General features: G+C 47.8%; 1 protein-coding gene and 1 long non-coding RNA gene across 11 annotated transcripts in view; one reads left to right on the top strand and one right to left on the bottom strand.

Moving 5' to 3' along the window:
• The window catches only part of SHISAL2A (shisa like 2A), a 29213-nt gene extending 26419 nt beyond the window's left edge, over positions 1 to 2794 (bottom strand). The window contains exon 1 of one of the 2 annotated variants that reach the window (XM_090047636.1): positions 1881 to 2794. In XM_090047636.1, coding sequence (XP_089903762.1) covers positions 1881 to 2062 — 182 coding nt within the window. In that variant the 5' untranslated portion in view covers positions 2063 to 2794. The remainder of the gene's footprint in view (positions 1 to 1880) is intronic. The other variant, XM_090047635.1, reaches the window with a different exon arrangement.
• Positions 2429 to 17635, top strand: part of LOC149863447 (uncharacterized) — a 51178-nt gene continuing 35971 nt past the window's right edge. For 2 of the 9 annotated variants that reach the window (XR_016442371.1, XR_016442366.1), the window contains exons 1-4: positions 2691 to 2829; positions 5845 to 5939; positions 7348 to 7436; positions 17218 to 17559. This is a non-coding gene — a long non-coding RNA (uncharacterized LOC149863447). Of the gene's footprint in view, positions 2567 to 2690; positions 2830 to 5844; positions 5940 to 7347; positions 7437 to 17217; positions 17560 to 17635 lie in introns of those variants that run through there. The other 7 variants (XR_016442365.1, XR_016442373.1, XR_016442372.1 and 4 more) reach the window with 6 other exon arrangements.

Genomic DNA, 17635 nt, shown 5'->3' with positions numbered 1-17635 from the left:
GGATGCCCAGTGGTTTTCCAGAAAAATGGATCATGACTTTTATTACTGACAGCCCTTTTCTCTATCCCGCACACACCCACCACAGCGCTTTACTGTCTGGCCTACAGGTGCACCAACAAAGATTTTTCAGGCCGATACTGATGGCCAGTTTTTAAACAAGCCATATTGGCCAATACTGCTCTGATTGCCAACGTGCAGCCCCACAATGTGGAGAGCGGCCACTGGCTGGTCTGTCTGTTGTGGGGGAGGGCAAGGGGGGAGGGAAGAGACGTGGGGGGGGAAGATCAAGGCCCCTGGGATGAAGGAGGGAGTGGGGCTGGGGCAGGGCAGGGAAGGGCACAGGACAGAGCTGTGGCTTGTCCAGTTGGGGGAGGGGCAGCTCCCAGTGCTATGCACACCCTGGGAGGGCATAGGGGGCGTGTGGCCCCCAAATCTCCACATGGGCTGGGACCAGGCTGCCACTGAGGGCTGGGACCGGGGCTGCACAGGGCTCTTCCTAGCAGGGGGCTGGGTCGGGCTGAGCTTGAAGTGGGCACTAGTGGCGCTGGGAGTGGGGCTACAGCAAATTTTGGGGTGGCTCTAGCCCCCCCAGCGCCTCCTCCCAGCACCATCACCCACCCCAAGCACAGCCCGCCCAGCTCCCGCATCAGGAGGAACCCGGCGTAGCCCTGGCCCCAGCCTGCAGCAGCAGCCCACCCTTGCCTTGCGTGCAGATCTGCCCTCTCCGGGTGTGTGTAATGATGGGAGATGCCCTCCCCCCTGGCACCCCGCACCCGCTAGACAAGCCGCAGGTCTGTCCCATGCCCCTGCTCCAACCCCACTCCCTCCCTCACCATAGGGGCTTTGATCTGCCCCCTCCCCCCACCATGCCCTTTCCTCCCCGCACCTCTTCCCCCACAACAGACTTACCAGCTGGACCCGGCTCCTCTCCAAGCCACCAGGCTGCACTCCTGGCCGTCTGCGTGCCCTGCTGCAACTGAGCACGCGCATGCAGCATTTATTGGCCATATTATCGGCCATTTCAGCCAAAAAAAGCCAATACCCTCAAATTTCCTTATATCGGTGCCAATCCAATATGGGACTGATGTATCGTGCACCTCTAGTGTGGCCACGTTACACAGCAGTCCTCAAGGCAGCCCCTCTGGCTGCAACAGTTCTTCTTTCAATGCTAGTATCTAGCACCTCGCAGTCTGAAGGCAAGGACTGGAAGGAGGAATCAACTTTTATTGAAATATTTCGTTTTCTTGAAAACAGCCTCTTTGCTCCCCAGTTTCTGGCCGCAGCTCCAAGCTGGCATATTCTCAAGAGACAGCAGCCCTTTGTTCAAGGCTGACCGTCTGGCAAATCAAAGAACCGATGCTAAAAAGCACGGCCGGCGTCCCAACCAGTCCCTCCCGGCTGGGAAACCTGCAGCTGTGCCATAGTGCCCAATACCTGAGGAGCGGAGAGCAGGGGTTTCCTCCTGATTTAGGGCCAAGCTGTCTGCTGGAGCAAGGCCATTTAAGTCCCCAGGATTCGGGCAGCAGAGACCTCTGCCCTTCGCTTTTTTTGACTGCACGAAAGACCAGGTTCCTTCTCTCAAAGGAACAACACGGGTCTCGGCTAGGATTCCCACAGTTTCTCTCTGTGCCGTGCCCCAGCTCCCTCCCGCTGCGCTCCCCTGCCAGCCCCCGTTCGCGCGGCCCATTGCGGAGGGACCCTCGCCGCCCAAGGGGCCGCAGAGCCGGGGGGTTCAAACCTGAGTCTGGGGCAACCCCCGGCTCTGCCAGCTCCCGCCTTGTGCCAAGCTGGCACCGGGGGCACCCTGAACTTTCCAAAAACTGCGGAGCCAGGGGGGCCGCTGCGAGCCCGGAGTGGCGGGAGGGAGGAGCGGAGCCTACCTGAGCCACCACATGTAGCTGTGCTCGTAGGGGAAGAAGCCGTGCGGGTCATCGCAGCAGTACTTCACGTCCTGGAAGCCGCAGCAGTACACGGCGCCCGCGTCGCCGCCCGCCCGCGGGCAGCGGAACCCCTTCACCGCCACTTGCTCCGCGCTCACGTAGCTGCTGCACTCCGCGCTCATCCTCGCGGCCCGGCCCGGCGGGGGGCGGCTCCGAGCCTGCCTCAGGCGGCGCGCCGAGCGGGGTGCCCGCGGGGGGAAGCGCGCGGCGGGGCGGGGCGGGGAGGGGCGGGGCCCGGGCTCCTCAGCCCCCGCCCCCGGCACCCAGCAGAGCAGAGATGCCTTGAACTCCCTGCCGGGCGCTGGACCGGCGGCGGTGGCGGTGACGGCGACGCTCGCACCCGCTGCTGGCCCTGCTGCGCCCAAAGTTTAGCCGCATTCCCGCCGGGGCAGCGTGAGACGTGACCGTGCCGGGCCTGCCGCCCCGCGTGTGGCGGTTGGGCGGGGGGGGGGATGCCCCACTTGGGACGGTCTCGAGTCGCGTCCGTTACCCGAGCTAGGCTGGCTTGTACCGGCTGCTGGCGGGACGTCGCTCAGCCCTGCGGGATGCCGTAGCGCCGGCCGGGAGCATGAAGAGCGTCCCGCAGGGGGCAGCTGGGATGGCTGGAGGACTGGGGAAGGGGACTGGTGAGGACAGGCTGAGGGAACTGGGCTTATTTCAGGGGCGGACACTTATTTCGGGCGGAGGGCCGCTCACTGGGTTTGGACCAGCCATCAAGGGCCGCATGACAGGCAGCTGGGGGGCGATAAATATTTTCTAAGTATTTTCAGGGCCCTGCAGGCCGGGCAGAATGGCCTGGTGGGCCGCATCTGGCATCAAGCAGGCAGCTGCTCTGCTCAACTGGCTCAAAAATGGAGCTTGATCCTGCCCCCTCCACCCGGCCCCACAGGTAGACTTCTGTTGGGGGTGGGGGCCTAACTCATGGCGCTTTGCGTGAAGTGTGTGTGGTCAGAGTAGTAAAAACAAACTAAAAGCTTTACTAATACACATATGGGCTAGGGCGGTTATATTATTCAATTTAGGATTAAAGCAAAAGGAAAAAAAATGTTATTAGAATGTGCATTAATCCCTTCCAAGAGTGCTCAGGACAGAGTAGTGTGCAGGGGCAACAGGATCTAAAGTCTGCGTCAGTGGCCCAAAATACCATTCACTTGGCTAATGTTAGCTGTGCCATTGCTACTTACTTCCCTTGGTGTCTTTCCTTCAGCTCAAGCTTCCAGAGTCCTGTAATTAGGGGAGAATCTCCACATTCATTTAAAAAAACCCTATTTTTAGATATGCGGGGCATCTTTACACATGCTCTGGGGTGGGGGGAGGGTCACTTAAATAAGAGCAGCTCTCAAGAGCTCCCACAGTGTTCCATGTATTCAGTGTCCTGCGCTTCTAAATGGCGGTGGGGGTGCTTTAACTAAAGCTTGTTTGATGAGCTTTGGGTAAAGTGTCCCTACCACCTGTCTGAAGTGCAAGGATGCTGAAGGCACATGATGCTGCGGCTGCCAGTGTGCCAGTTAGCATTGGCGCATCGGAGCAGGCATCACGCACATGTATAGGTGGCCCCTAATTGCAGCATAAAGCTGGAGAACATGAACTCAAAGGACGCTGGGGGTCTGGCTCTCAATTCAGAGGTGCTTGGCCTTGGCTTGGAGATTCAGACCCACCCAACTACACATAGCTTTCCCATATGGAGAGACTCCATAGTTTACAGCGAAGAGGTATTTTTAGTTTTGGAGTTTATCCCAGCTAATTGTTCTTAGCAATTTCAGTCTAGTCCCTGAACTCCCAGCTGCACTTTCTCCTGAGAGTCTCCGTTTCTCTGCCTATTCCGTTACCTAGTGAATGGATAAATGTGAAGATCTGGCCAGCTATTCCTAGATATCACAAGTTGAGGATGGAAATACAGGGCAGCAATGGAAAAAATATTTGGTATTGAACATCAATGTTTTACCTCAGAAGCTTCTACTTTGTCCCTACAGAGGGCATATAAGGAATTTCCTCCCAAAATGATGTTAAATTAGGACAAATAAACATGCCGAATAATTAGATTCAAGTCAGTCCTACACAATGGTCCATTAACTTGTTTTTCTTGTTGGCTTAACAACTCTCACATCTGACTGAGCTGAAATGAAGCAGAGCTTGTTCACCATACTCCAACCCTCCCAGCCTTCTGTTCTCCAAACTTCCTTTGGAGAAGGTCAAAAGTGTATAATGGCTTGTATAATTAAATTCTTCATAGTTAATTTGTGAGGTGCTGGTTTATCTACTGTGGCTGGTGCTAATGGGTTCATCACTTTGGTGTGAATGATTTATATAATACATGGGGAACTATTGAATTCACTAAGTAATTGCTGGAGGAGTCAACATGCAAAACATGTTGTCTTGAAAAGACATTTATAAACAGGATCTGATATTGTGAGTCACATGCATATCATCTGGCTGTGTTATAAGTGCTCAGCCTGTGCTCCGTGCTCCAGTTATAAATGCCAGACGTCTGCCTTCCGTAAAAGCTAATAGTTTGGACCTGGTACAATATGTTGTCTTCTCCCCAGACTGTTACTAATGTCAGCATGAATTGCTATTCTGGGCTTAGGCACATGGTCCTGGTCCATACACAGCTCTTCTGGCTCTCTTTGTCCAGCTTGATCAGAGAGGTGTTTTTCAACCCTACTTTTAACTTCTACAAAAAACCAAGACAAATTCAAGAACACACCCATGAGAGAGAAAGTAATCTGGATGTCCAGCAGTTATTTTATAGACTTGCATCCAAAATAGGATTCTTCTGCTCCTCTGGTGTTGAATCATGTATACTTTCAAACTTGAGTCTCTCCTGAACTGAAGCACTAACTCCTGCTCGACCACCTAAACCCCAAATTACTGCTTCCCTGACTTTGTGCCACCCGCATCTTAACCCAACTTCCATGGTAAACCTTGGGCTCAGCCATCAGCACTCACACTGATTTTCAAGGGACCGTTTTGGTTATACTTAATGTCCCCCTCTGCAGTATTTTGCCTTCAGAGACTGCCCTAGACTCACAACATCCCACTATTGTTTCTGGCCATAAATATTCCTGTGGGCTACAATAAAGGTTAATGGAAAAAAATAAGTTCCATAAAAATGTTTGGGAGATGTTATGCATTATCCTGCAAGGTGGGAAATAAGTTGTACCACTAAAAGAGTATGAGTAACGTACTTCCCCGTGGAACAAATTAGAACCAGGGAAGGAGCGTGAATGATGCATGATTGTCTCCCAGAAAAGTTGATAAAATGCGGTAACTCAAAGTCAAGGCAAACGTTCCTCCCAGCACTAATAGGGCACTGTATATCAACCCAGCTTCCAAGAAATACAAAATTAATTCTCAGCTCCTCTCATCAGTAGTTTAGATCAAACGGGTGGAATTAGGGCAGATGTTTGGATCATTGCTGATCCTAATTCCTAGGCCTCCGTGGAATGATTTTGCTTGAGAGGACAATCTAATTATTCAGTATGCAAGTTGCTAGACCTGCTTTTAGAACAAGAGAAAAGGACTTTTTTTTATGGCAAACTATGCCATAAAACTATGCCGCTGATCCCATCTGCTGATTGGCTATACAGCCTGAGGCAAGTCATGTTCCCCAACTGTGCCTCAGTTTACCTATCTGCAGACTTGCAATGATAATGGGTGAGTATGAAGTTGAATCATTTGCCCAAGAGCTATGACCTTAGACTATGTGTTGCTGTTAGGGTTTCTGCTGATATAGCTGTGCCTCCCAGGATCCTGCTTGACTACCCTGCCACCTATTGGACTGTAGATTATTTTTCATCCCTCCCTTACATGCATATGCACACACTTTCTGACATGATACAACTCAAAACCCTTTATGTTGTACAGCGTCTCTCTAACAGACTCTCCTCTCTTTGCTTTGCAGAGCACCAGCTGGAACAGGGGATTTCTGAGGCTCGGGTCAAGTGGAAGAGATTTCCATTGCAGTCTAAATCTGAAAGGGGATGGAGAAACAATGAGGTAATGTGTCATGGAAAGATTTATTACACGGGGTGATTTCTTGACACTGGTGATTTAAAGATGGACCTGCAGGTTGATGTGTCGGTGGTATTTGGTATGTGACAGCCACAGCATCAGACTTTATTTTTAAATGGCGTTAGTGGTTAGCATATCAGAAATAAAGGCCTGTTTACACAAACAGAGAAAATGTCACCCTTTAATACTTATCGATCCTTGTTCCTAGAGGGAGAGCAGAAAAGATGGATGTGGTGGCTACTCGCTGTCTCTCACTTCCAGCCAATGACAGGCAGCAGACGTGCTTCTGGCTAGTGTTGATCTAGTTCCCTGGGAAGAAAGCATTAACTTTTATGACCTGCTCAAACCAAGCCAGTCTATAATTGTCCTTAGCACATTTGTTCACATTTCTTTTTCTTTTCCTGATGGCCAGAGTTCCTTTATACTCAGTTATACACACGATTGGGAGTGGATAAGAGATCACAACTTAGTTACTCACCTTGCCATATATTGCTGCAGGATATGGTCTGAGGAACTTAACTTCACTGGGCTATGGTTTCCCTATCTTTAAAAGAGATGCAATTCTAATTACAGTGAAGAAGAAATACAAAACTCTAGAAGTCTTGGTTCAGAGATGATGCCTTTTATTAGAACAACTAAGAAATCACAACAAAAATAAAACTTTTTCTACAAGCTTTTGGGCACCTGCGGCCTCTCTCAGGCTCAGGGAAAATTAAAGATGGTAAAAAGTCCTTATAGGTAGAAAATAAACTTCATTTTTGCACAGAGGAAGCGGAAGGTAGAAGTCTGTCCCTCTGGGTGCATGAGAATGTCGTTGTGAGTTGCTTTTTGGTGTGCAGGTCAGGCAGGATTCCCTCCCTGGTGGTGTCGGGTGGCAGAATGGCAGGGAGTTATAGACATCTTTCTTGTTGTTCAGCAATGAAGTTTAATTCCAAAAAGGTAGCATCTCTGAACCAAGACGTCTAGAGTTTTGCATTTCTTTTTGTCTCAGACCAACACAGCTACCAAATACATCCCTAATTACAGTGACTCACTTAGAGAGATACAATACAGCTACAGCAATCTGAGCTACTTGGCTGTGAGAAGCTTGTCAGGTGTAACAGTTTTTATTATCATTATTCTTCTTGGAACACAGTTTTATTAAGAGTGTTATTTTTGCGTCCATGGGGTGGTTACTGGAATGGAGCAGCCATTTCATGAATTACTCGTCTGTAAAGAATAGCAACGTGACAGACAATCTGCTGTGCTATTCTGGCTGTTTAAATTACGTGGTGAACCCATTAAGCAGTCACTTGTACATGAATAAATTATTTGATGTTAAAACGCTGATATAACATGATAAAGGAATTCATATATTCATAAGTTCAAAATAATCTATCACTTTCTATCACAGCTTGAGTTTACACTGAGTGCAACAGAAGATTGAAGAGAAATACCTGAAAACAGCAGGCAAAATAGTGATTACCGGATATGAGTGAAAAAGTAACTAGAGTATTAACATTTCCTATAAATTTCACTTTGAATTTCAACTAAACTTATTAAATGGCTTCTCTTTTACTTCCGTTAGACCAGTGATTTAAATTCTGTCCTTTTAGGAGGAGTTTTTACAATCAGAAAGTGATATTTTACATGATTATGTGTCTTTGTTTACTTTTAAAGCTTCATTTTTGTTTTCACACATTTTTATACTTCCTGGCTTTGCCCATAACCTTATAGCAGATGACCAAATAGCCACGACAGAAAGTGCCCTTGTAAAATTTCCACCCCAATTTCTAACTCAAAGAAACATAGGTAATAACACAACAGCAATAATAAATATGGTTAGTTCTTTCCCTCTCTATTTTATGTGGGTTTAGAAACAACATCTATTAGTGAGATTGCTTGATACTTCCCTGTAAGCTGGTTAGTGAGCCTGCTACCTCTTGCAGGCTGGCTTTGCCAAGGAGCTGGTCAGTCCTTCCCTTCAAATGCAAAAACACAGCTTTAATTGACCCGGGTCAGTCTGCCAGGCCTTTAAATGCAACTAGAGTTCTTTGGGTAAATGTGATATCTTTTATTAGGCCAACTAAGTAGTTGGAAAACTTGTTCATTGCAAGCTTTTGTGCACAAACACCCTTTTTCAGGCATAGGGAAAGTCTGTTGATGTTTGTGTGCTTTCCTGGGTAGAACAGAAGCCAAACTGCAAAATGCAGGTCTGTGAAAGTGAAAATGCAGTAAGGTTCATATGGAACAGGAGACAATAGGTGTGAAAAGGCAGTGGGGGAACAGGGGGTGAAAAGGGGGAGAAGGTGATAAAATGTAGCTGGTAAAATGCAGACAGGTTACCTGAGGTTATCAGATGACAGGCAGGTTATAAGGTGCCATAAATCCAATGTCTACATTTAATTCATGATCATTTGTATCTAGTAGATTTATGAAGTGAAGTTCATAGGCTTGCCTACGAAAGGTGTTTTGTAAATTCCCTTTGAGGATTAGACCTGAGAGATTCGAGAGAGAGTGGTTATCTTGTGAGAAGTGTGCACCCACAGGTAGGTGGGTATTTTTGTCTTTGATAGATTTGCAGTGCACATTCATTCTGGTACACAGTTGTTGTTTGGTTTCTCCTGCATATTTTCCAACCAGGCATTTAGTGCACTGGATAAGATGTATTACATTTCTGGAAGTGCAGGTGTAAGATCCAGGAATGATGATGGTTCTGTTGTCCTTTCCTCTCACAATCAAACTAACCAATGAAAACTAATGGCTCCTTAGAGAAGGGTTCTTTCCCTGGCCTCGACCATATCTGGGTAGAAATCAGTATAGATGTATATCACCAGCTTCCTTGGCATAGAGGAGGGGCAGTGCTGCAAGAGGCAAACAAGCAAGCAATATGTCCATAGGAACAAAGACGTCACAAAAAACTTAATCCAGAATCCCTGTTTAAACCATACTTAACACAATCCAGTCTGTGGATAATTTCTCTGTTCCTCAGTTTACTATTCAAATCAGTTTTTATAATTTTGCTGTCTGAGAACAGCAATGGACTCTCCACTGAGGGTAATGTGTTCTGCCTCAGGCCTGCATGTCTTTCTGCAGCTGATGAGTGGTGTCCACTCATTCTGTAATGTAGGGATCATCCAATGTGCCCAATGTAGAGGTGCACTATGAGCAGGTGATATACATGTAATTGGTGGAGTTGCAAGTGAATGAACCTCAGGTGTTATAATCCATCTTATTCTGTCCAGTGATGATGTAGTCTGTATAGATTTGGGGGCACAAAAGGCATCCGAGTCCATTGCAAAGCTTGGTGCCTTATGGAAACTAGGAGTTAGATAGCTGGTTTCTTGAGAGACATGATGAGATTAGAGGACTGTTTAGCTGGGTTTCAGCCCCTCTTCTGTTTGTGGACTACTTCCTTCCAGCTCCTGCTCCATGCTCTCTCTCTAGCCATTCACCAATGCAGACAGTTAAAAACACTAATCACCAGAGCTAGGCCTCTACCACAAGTGGGTCAGACCGCCCTATTACATTCCCGTAATAAGAGCTTGTTTTCAGTTGCTTATCACCTTGCCAACCTTTTACTGTTTGAACTGAGATGTTCCAGTCCGAGTGGCAGCTTTCCCAGAAAATTAGAGCCAAGAGAGCTCAGCTAAGAACAGGGTTGGGGAAAATACTTTTGTTTTGTGATGTTAAAAAAACTTCTGGAAATATGTTTTAAGAAACTATCATCCTTATTGTCACTGAGTGAGGTCCTGGCGTGGCCGTGATCTCCCCTAGTACCCCCTACTGTGCTAGGTTTGCATTAAAGCAACCTCATTTTCACCCGCCATGGCTTGATCTTGTAAGTGTTAAAAGGGAGGCTGCCTTTTGTCCCCTTGGTCACAGTTCTCCCTGCTACCTCAAATCTTGTTCTGATAATGGGGTTCTGGGCATCCCAGCCTTATGGACTATGTTTGGCTCCAGCTGCCCCTTTACCACACCCCAAGTCTCGCTGATGTACTGGACATTGTTAGGTCTATCCCAGTCTCACTGCTGCTCCCTTCGCCCTGGTGCTTCTCTCACCACCGCCCCCTTTGCCTCAGAGCTTCCACAGTCTTGGGGCTCAGGTGGCCATAGCCATGCCTGACCCCAACTCTCCTCCTGAAGTCTCAAACACCCCACAGATGGCATCAGGTAGCCATAGCCATGCCTGGCCCCTTACCTGTAGGGCTGGGGTCTGCACATCCCTAAAGTGCTGTGCTCTCTCTGGCACCAGGGTCCCTATGCCACCATGGGTCTCCTATGAGGCCTCCTCCAACTCTTAAGCCTCACCCAAACCACTGGTGGTAAACAGAAAGCTAAAGCCCCTAGGCTGCAACATTAATTCAAGCTGCTTGGCTATAACATTAGTCCCACCACATCAGGAATGTTCTAGCCTTCCCACAGTCTTGAAGCTGTACCTGTAGTCTAGCCTTTCCTCTTTATTCAGTCCAGCAGAGCTCCTTCCTCTGTGTCTACTAGCAAGAATCTATCTGCCTGGCTTCAGCCTGGGTTTAAATGGGAGCCAGGCCCTGCCCTTTCTGGTCAGCTGATTCCCACTGGTTACCCTGGCAGCCCACAGCTGGGCTCCTTACTTGCTGCTCCACAAGTAGCAGGCACCTCAGTGCTCTGCTACACACCTCCCCTCCTTATAGGAGCAGAGTACCCAAGTCCTCTGTGAAACCTATCTTTTGCAACATGGCCTTGAAATGTGTTAGGAAGATGAGCATTGCATCAGAGATATCTTATACTGTTTGTTCTGTGTTTTCTATGTACATCTAGTAAAACCTTCCTGAATTTGGCCAAGTTAAAAACCTTTGAAAAATCTCAGTTTGCAAACACCAAATGGAAATTTCCTAGTATTTAGCCATCTCCAGTGATCCCAGCATCCTAAGAGCTGGAAGGAGAAGAAAATGAGATGGAGGAACAATGTAGAGATGGTCTGATGAAAGGCTAGAGTGCTTAGGGAGAACTGTGACTGAAGGTGCAAAAAGACTGGGTCAGGGAACTGGGCCTTGAAGTTGATTGTGGCAGGACAGTAAGGGATGCTACTGTGCTGAGCCACCCACCTCACTGTTTCATGCCCAAAACCACTCTCCAGGAGTCTCCCTGGGGGAGCCTACGTCCGGCCGCCCCCCCTTCCTAGAGACCTCCCGCAAGCCAGAGGTAGTGTTGCCACCACCCGGGTACTAGTCTCTGTTAGGGCTCTGTGCAGCCAGGGGAACACCAGCCCAGCCAGCCTTGGGGTTGCTTTGCCCCCTGGAATTATTTTGGTGTGCTTCTTATAGCCTGAAGCTTCCCAGAGAAATCTTAGGTAGTACAGAATTAGTTAATAAACAGCTGAGTGCTGCTAGGAGTGAAACACATCTCTGACCCCTCTCCCTTCAGGCATTCACAGCTAGGTGTGCTGAGCCACATAGCTTTTTATTGATCAGAGAGAGAGACTGGGGGAGGGGAAGAACAAAAGGATTTTAGAGAAGACACCTTGAACTTTCCAGAATAAGTTGAGCCTTTCATCAAATTTGGCTTCAGTGGCCTTTTTAACACATGGCTAAAATACTTGGGTCTAAAGTACCAGCTAGATTCCAGTTTTCTACTTGCAAATCGTCTTCAGGCAGCTGCCTCAGGTACTCTGCTTCCTTTGTGTGTTGTTTTTCAAAAAAATTTCTGCCTCAGAAAATGAGGAAGAGGTAGCTCCCCTCCCCTCAGGAATTTTTACAGACCAGTAGCCTAGGTGGCCAGGTTGAACCAGAGTGAAACCAGAGGGGGAGCCGGACTGTCCCAATTCAGGGACCGGCAGAGAGGGATTTCTTCACACCACTAATGGGAAGAAATGGAGGCATGGGAACCTTAGGCCAGAGTGGGAGAGAAAAAGGGAAGGAGCAAGAAGATAAGGGACAAGGATTCCAGGTGAGGCAGAACTGGAACTGTCTAGACAAGGAAACTTGGACCAGACTGGATTCGGGAAAGAGATACTGGAAATTAGAAAGTGAAAACTGGGTCTTGGATAGGAAGTCTAGAGTGGGAAACCAGGACTGGTTGGGTAAGGAGAGTAGTACTAAGGTGAGAAGCCTGAGCAGCAAAGAGCAGGAATGCATAGTCAAGAAGAACAAAGCTGGGATTAGGAGCCATGGTTAGGAAAGAGGCAGGATGTGCACAGGGACAGGGGCAAGTTAGAGGAAAGGGAAAGAAAGGATCAGGCATTGTCAGTAGCATAATTGGGGTAGCAATCAGGGTACCTGCCCTGAGCAGTGACATGGAGAGGGAGGGGGTGATAAAAATCCACTGCTACCAATAGCCATGCATTCATGATCACGGCAGCAACTAGAAGTTGCCACTTCCACTTTGGTTTAGACACCCAGCCATGCCCCTATGCTGCTGAAGCTCCTGGGGAATAGAAAGAAGGGTTTGTACACAGCAGAGTTCACATCCCTCCAGGGCTCAGCATGGAATCCAGGACTCCAGAGTCTCATCTCTCCTCTGAAGTCAACCAATATTTGTAAAATATTCTGGCCAAATATTTATAATCCCTGTCCAGTCATGAGCAGCTTAGAAGGTAGCAGTCTACTGTTGCTATCAGTTCTATTAACTGAAGCAATAGCAGGTCTGTATGATGGATCTATAGGTTCCAGCCCTGCTGCTGACCTGTTTGGCTGCCAGTGTGAAGTCATGTGGTGGAATTTATGTTTTTTTCAGTTGGCTTTAAAAAAATATAGGGAACTGCACAGAATTTTTTTCTGCAAAAATCTTGTGGGTCTAATAAATACATCATCTCTACTGTGAGCCCTGATGGTATATTAAAAGAACGTATAGGTTACAAAGTTCTACAATAGCTCAAATGTTAGGAAATGCCAGAATTAAGACTGTCTGTTCTAACAGGAAGACTCAGTCAGAGTTAGTATTGGAAAAATGCCTTCATACCTTTGGCTGGAAAGTAGTAAAGAAGTACAAAGTACTGGTATTCATTCTTCTAAACAAAGAATATTTTTAAGTCTCACCATTACTATTAACCCAGAGGGAAACAGCGATGTATTTATTTGACTGATAATAACTGAAATGCCAGCTTCCAATCCAGAATCACACGGCAGGAAGGGATCTCCAGGGTCACATAATCCAGCTCCAGCATGATGCACTCTTTCTGTTCCTGATGGCTTTTTTAACAAGACAATATATTGTAAAATAATCCAAACAATCTGGATTTTTTTAATGAGAATACCAGCTCATCAACAGCATCCTAGACATCATTGCAAAGAGGTGGGGAGTTGGCCTCTTCTTTTTCTTGCCAATATTATTATTGTGTCAGTCATGGTATGGTTTCCATCCCAGTGATTTTAATGTCAAAAGCCGCAGTTCTGTTTTCTAGCCCGTAATAACCTGTTGGCAGCTCTCATTCCTCTCACCTGGTGGTAAAGAGGTTTCAGGGTATGCAGATTGGTTTATTTTCCTCCTTTGGAACATTTTTGGGCTGCAGAAAGATCCAAGAAGAATCTGTTTCAGTAATGCCCCATCTTTTGCTGAAGTTGAAAAACCTTATTAACTTTCAGTTCCCTTTTAATTGTACCACTGAAGATAAGAAGCTTTCCCCTAAAACGAACTGGTGTTCCTGAAGGATGAGAGAAAGGAGATGCTCATAATAAACAGCCAGGCCAGTCCTTAGCTTGATCAGCTGCTATAACTGCATGAGAAACAAGTATATGCTAATAATCACATTTAGTGCTTTTACAGCACTTTGTCTTCAAGTTATTTGTACAAATATATAAACCACTTGCACCTACCTGGTAGGCATCATCCTGCTCAATCACAGAGGGGATAGATAATCTGTTTATCGTAGGCTTATTCATCCCTCATTACTGTAGTGTTTGAATTCCTTCTTGTGACCTAGAGGCTCCTGTCATCTGAAGGAGGAAGAACTCTGCAATTAGGGCTTTGAGCAGCTGAATAGAGGCTAGCTGCCAGAGGACAGGCAGCCAGGCATCGCTGCCACCTAGGCAAGGAGCTGCCAAGTCAGGAAAAGGGGAACATCTGCAGCCAACCAAGCAACTGCTGCTTGGAATAGGCTGATGTTGGGAGAACTCACAGCCAGGAGGCCAGCTAGCAATTGAGGAGCCGACTGCCAGCAAACAATGATGGCGAGCTTCAGGCAGGGACCAGCCTTGGGAGGTCAACTCACCTAGGGAGCAGGAGCAAAGCAGCAAACTGCAACAGGCCAGACAGGAAGGCAGCCTAAAAGCAAAGGGCTGAAGACTGTTGAGCTAAGCCCTGGCTGAGAAAGCAGGAGGATCAGCAGGCGCAGGAAGGGCACACCTGTGCCAGGTTGCAGGGTCACATGGCCGGATGGACAGGGCTTAGGAGGCACATAAAGCCAGTGCCTGAGAGCAGGCAGCCAGCTTGGCCCTGCAAGCTGCAGGGGAAGGAGCTCCTGGCTAGGAAGGCTGTAGGGTGCTTGGCTGATTGTTGAGCTGCTCTGGGGATACCACTAAGATGTTGAGGGCTTGCAAGGGATCTAACCCAGAGAGGGGAAGCTTTGTTACATACAGCCAGTGAGTTGGGGGTTGTGTTGGGACCCAGTGTGGGGACAGCTATTACAGCCAGAGGGTTTTCTTATTGTATTGTGGCTTATACTGGTAGACTGGATAAGGATTGAAGGGGAAGTTTTGGAGGTCCCAGTGGTGCCAGAGGGCTATGTGACTGTTTTGGGGAGCCCTGCCAGGGAGCTGGGGTCCAAGATGCAGAACAGGCTTCTGAGAGGGGGAGGAAGCACAGGGAAAGAGAGAAGGGGACTTGAACACAGTACTTGAGAAGGGTGTAGTTGAGGTCAGGGGCCTGGCTCCTGGGAGGGGCAGACTTGGGGCTGGTGCCCATGATAAGGCAAAACCATAGCCCAGGAGGGGTGAGAATCAGGGTCAGGAACCTCTAGCCTAAAGTGGAGCAAAGATGAACAGGGCCAGGGAGCCCAGAAGCCCAAGAAGGGGCAGAGATGGGGTCAGGGGCCCAAGTGATCATGAGTCGAGAAGGCTAGGATCACAGTCTAAGGGATCAAGGCCATGGGCCTGGAGCCTGAAAGGGTGATGCCAGTGCCCAAGCAGGGCAGCAAACTGGGGCTGGGTCCCCAGGATGAGAAATACAAGGACCATGGGCCCAAACTACTGACAACTGACAGGGGTGGCACCCAGAAGCCAAGTCCAGGACAGGGGCCTTGCCCAAAGAACCAGCTAGAGCAGAGGGGCAGAAGCCAGGAAGGCCAAAGTCCTAACAAGAGAGTAAAGGCCTGCAGTGGCCTGGTGGCTTTGAGGACCCATGTCACACTGAAGTGATGATGCATAACACCTGTGAGGCACGGGCGGGGCTGGAGGGGAGGTTGGAGGCCATGAATAGCCCATAAGGCAATGAGTGCCGGGGGGCACATAAGGGCCAGGAGGGCCCACCTGAGGAAGGACTGGATTTGAGCAAGTGGGTCTGGAAGGGGATCTGCTTGTGAAGAAAAGATGTAGGTGTGTTCTAGGACCCTTAGGCAGCTTCCTTTTAATCTAACAATTGTATCAAGAGTTGGAAGGTGAGAGTAGAAGGGACGGTACCTAGAATCGGGCAAGGGCAGCAGCCCTCTGGCACCGGGGCAGCTCGGTCACGCCTGGGGCCCAGGTCTGCTACACTTACACGGTCTCTAATGGATTTTTCTTCACATCTCTTATGCAATAAGTAAATACTATTATTAAAGGATGTGAGCTCTGGATGTTGGCATACAGGAAGCATTGATTATCTTCACCTTAGCAGCCTTGGTTTGGTGGAGTGCTCAACTGCTGGACCTCAGGAGGGTGATTCAGAAACGACAAGAAATGCTTCAGCTGTCAGTCACCAGTTATGCAGCCCTAATCTTCAGTCTCACTGACTTGCACTTAGTCCACATCAGCTATGCACAAAGTAGGTAAAATGAACTGTTTAGAATCAGTCCGGTTCCCAGAAGGGAAAATATTCGCATCATAATCTTGTTTCCTTGCAGCTGTGTCGGCATAGAACAACAAAATTAATGAGCTGGGAGTCCAAGCTCCCTGCTCACTCTTTGAGTGGCCAGAACAGGCTTGGTCTGAAGCACATTGGTAAGCATTGTGCAGACCTTTTGTACTGATCTTGCATCATGGGTATGTAAAGGAGGCTTTACTAGCTTTGGCGTAGCACAGCTGAACTCCTCAATGGCTAGCTGGCCTCCTGGGGGTTCTTCCTACCAAGCTGCAGCACCTTGCACTTCTCTGCGTTGAAGGCCATCAGGTTTTGGTCGGCCCAGCTTGACAGTGTGTCCAAGTTGGCCTGTATGCCTCCGGTGTGGCCTGTATGTCCTGCGGTGTGACTGCCCACCCCCATAATTTGGTATCTCCTGTGAACTTGGTGAGTTCACATCTGACTCCCAAATCCAGATCATTAATGAAGATGTTAAAGAGTACCGGCCCAAGTACCAAGCTCTGAAGGACTCTCCTGGTCATCCTGTGCCACGTTGATTTGCTCCCTTCAACTAGTACTCTTTGGGTCTGACCCCATAGGCAGTTGACTAGCTATTGGACTGTATGATGATCAAGGCCACAGTTCCCTGTGATGATGAACACCTCGACATATATGGTCAAAGTAAAATCAAGCACAGTTATCTTAATTTACAGTAGTATCCCTCTATCTGGTGGAAGGAAATCAAATTAGTTAATTTGTGTATTACCTCATATGTGTCACTTTAACTGCTGCCTAATAATCCAGCTTTTATATGACATGACTTTCTTTCTCCTTTTTTAATGAACTTGAAGTTAATCTGTACAAAGCTGGGAGTCAGGAGATCTGGCTTGTCACCATACCTTCCCTGCTCATATGCAAGTGGGGAAGTCATTCTGCTTCAGTGCCCCCATCTGTGAAATGGGAATAAACATATTCCCCTACCTCATAAAGTCATTACCTAACTTGTTACCTAATAATACTATATTAGTGTTATTTATAAGACAGGAACTCCTAGAAGCACCAGTCTTGTTCAGAAGTCCATTGTGCCGGGTACTGTGGAAACATACTCCTGAACAAGTGTACCCTACACAGTCTAGGCTGTGTTAATAGAATTGCATTTAGCAGTATATCAAAGTTAGCTGGGGGGGTTTGGGTTTGTTTTTTTTTTAATTTAGGTTGGATTTGAGGTTGAGCAGAGAGCCATGAAAAAACTGTCTTTCTACTGGTATGTGGTACAATATATCCTTCATCTCCTAACCCTCTAAGAGTAGGTCAAATCTAATTGTTGATTCAGTGCACCCGAGACGGATCGCGTGGCCCATGCTAAACTAAAATGGCATAGTTTGGATCATCTGTAAAGAGCAAGAATTACCACAGTGGTGACAGCAAGACTCATTGTAAGCTGCGAATTGGGGACATTTCCACAGAAGCTGGAAACCACGAACAAAGTACCATGGACAACTAGCATTTGATTGAATGAGGTGAAATGATAGTCAATCATAAAAGACCACACAAAATGATGGCTAGCTAACCCGTGAACTCCTCCAGGGACATTCTGTGTCACTCTTCATTCTGTCGACAGCCTCTCTAGACCTACCTGCAGGACATCTGCCAAATTATCTGGCTTAGCTATTGGGTAAGGCTTTCCAGGACATACACAAATGCATATCGAAGATGTGGCTTTGCCTCTTTGTAGCTAATTTTGCACTGGG

Source organism: Crocodylus siamensis, chromosome 5 (assembly GCF_052110815.1).
Source record: "Crocodylus siamensis isolate JL-2025a chromosome 5, ASM5211081v1, whole genome shotgun sequence".
Classification (NCBI taxonomy): domain Eukaryota; kingdom Metazoa; phylum Chordata; order Crocodylia; family Crocodylidae; genus Crocodylus; species Crocodylus siamensis.
This window is presented reverse-complemented; position numbering and strand designations above follow the sequence as displayed.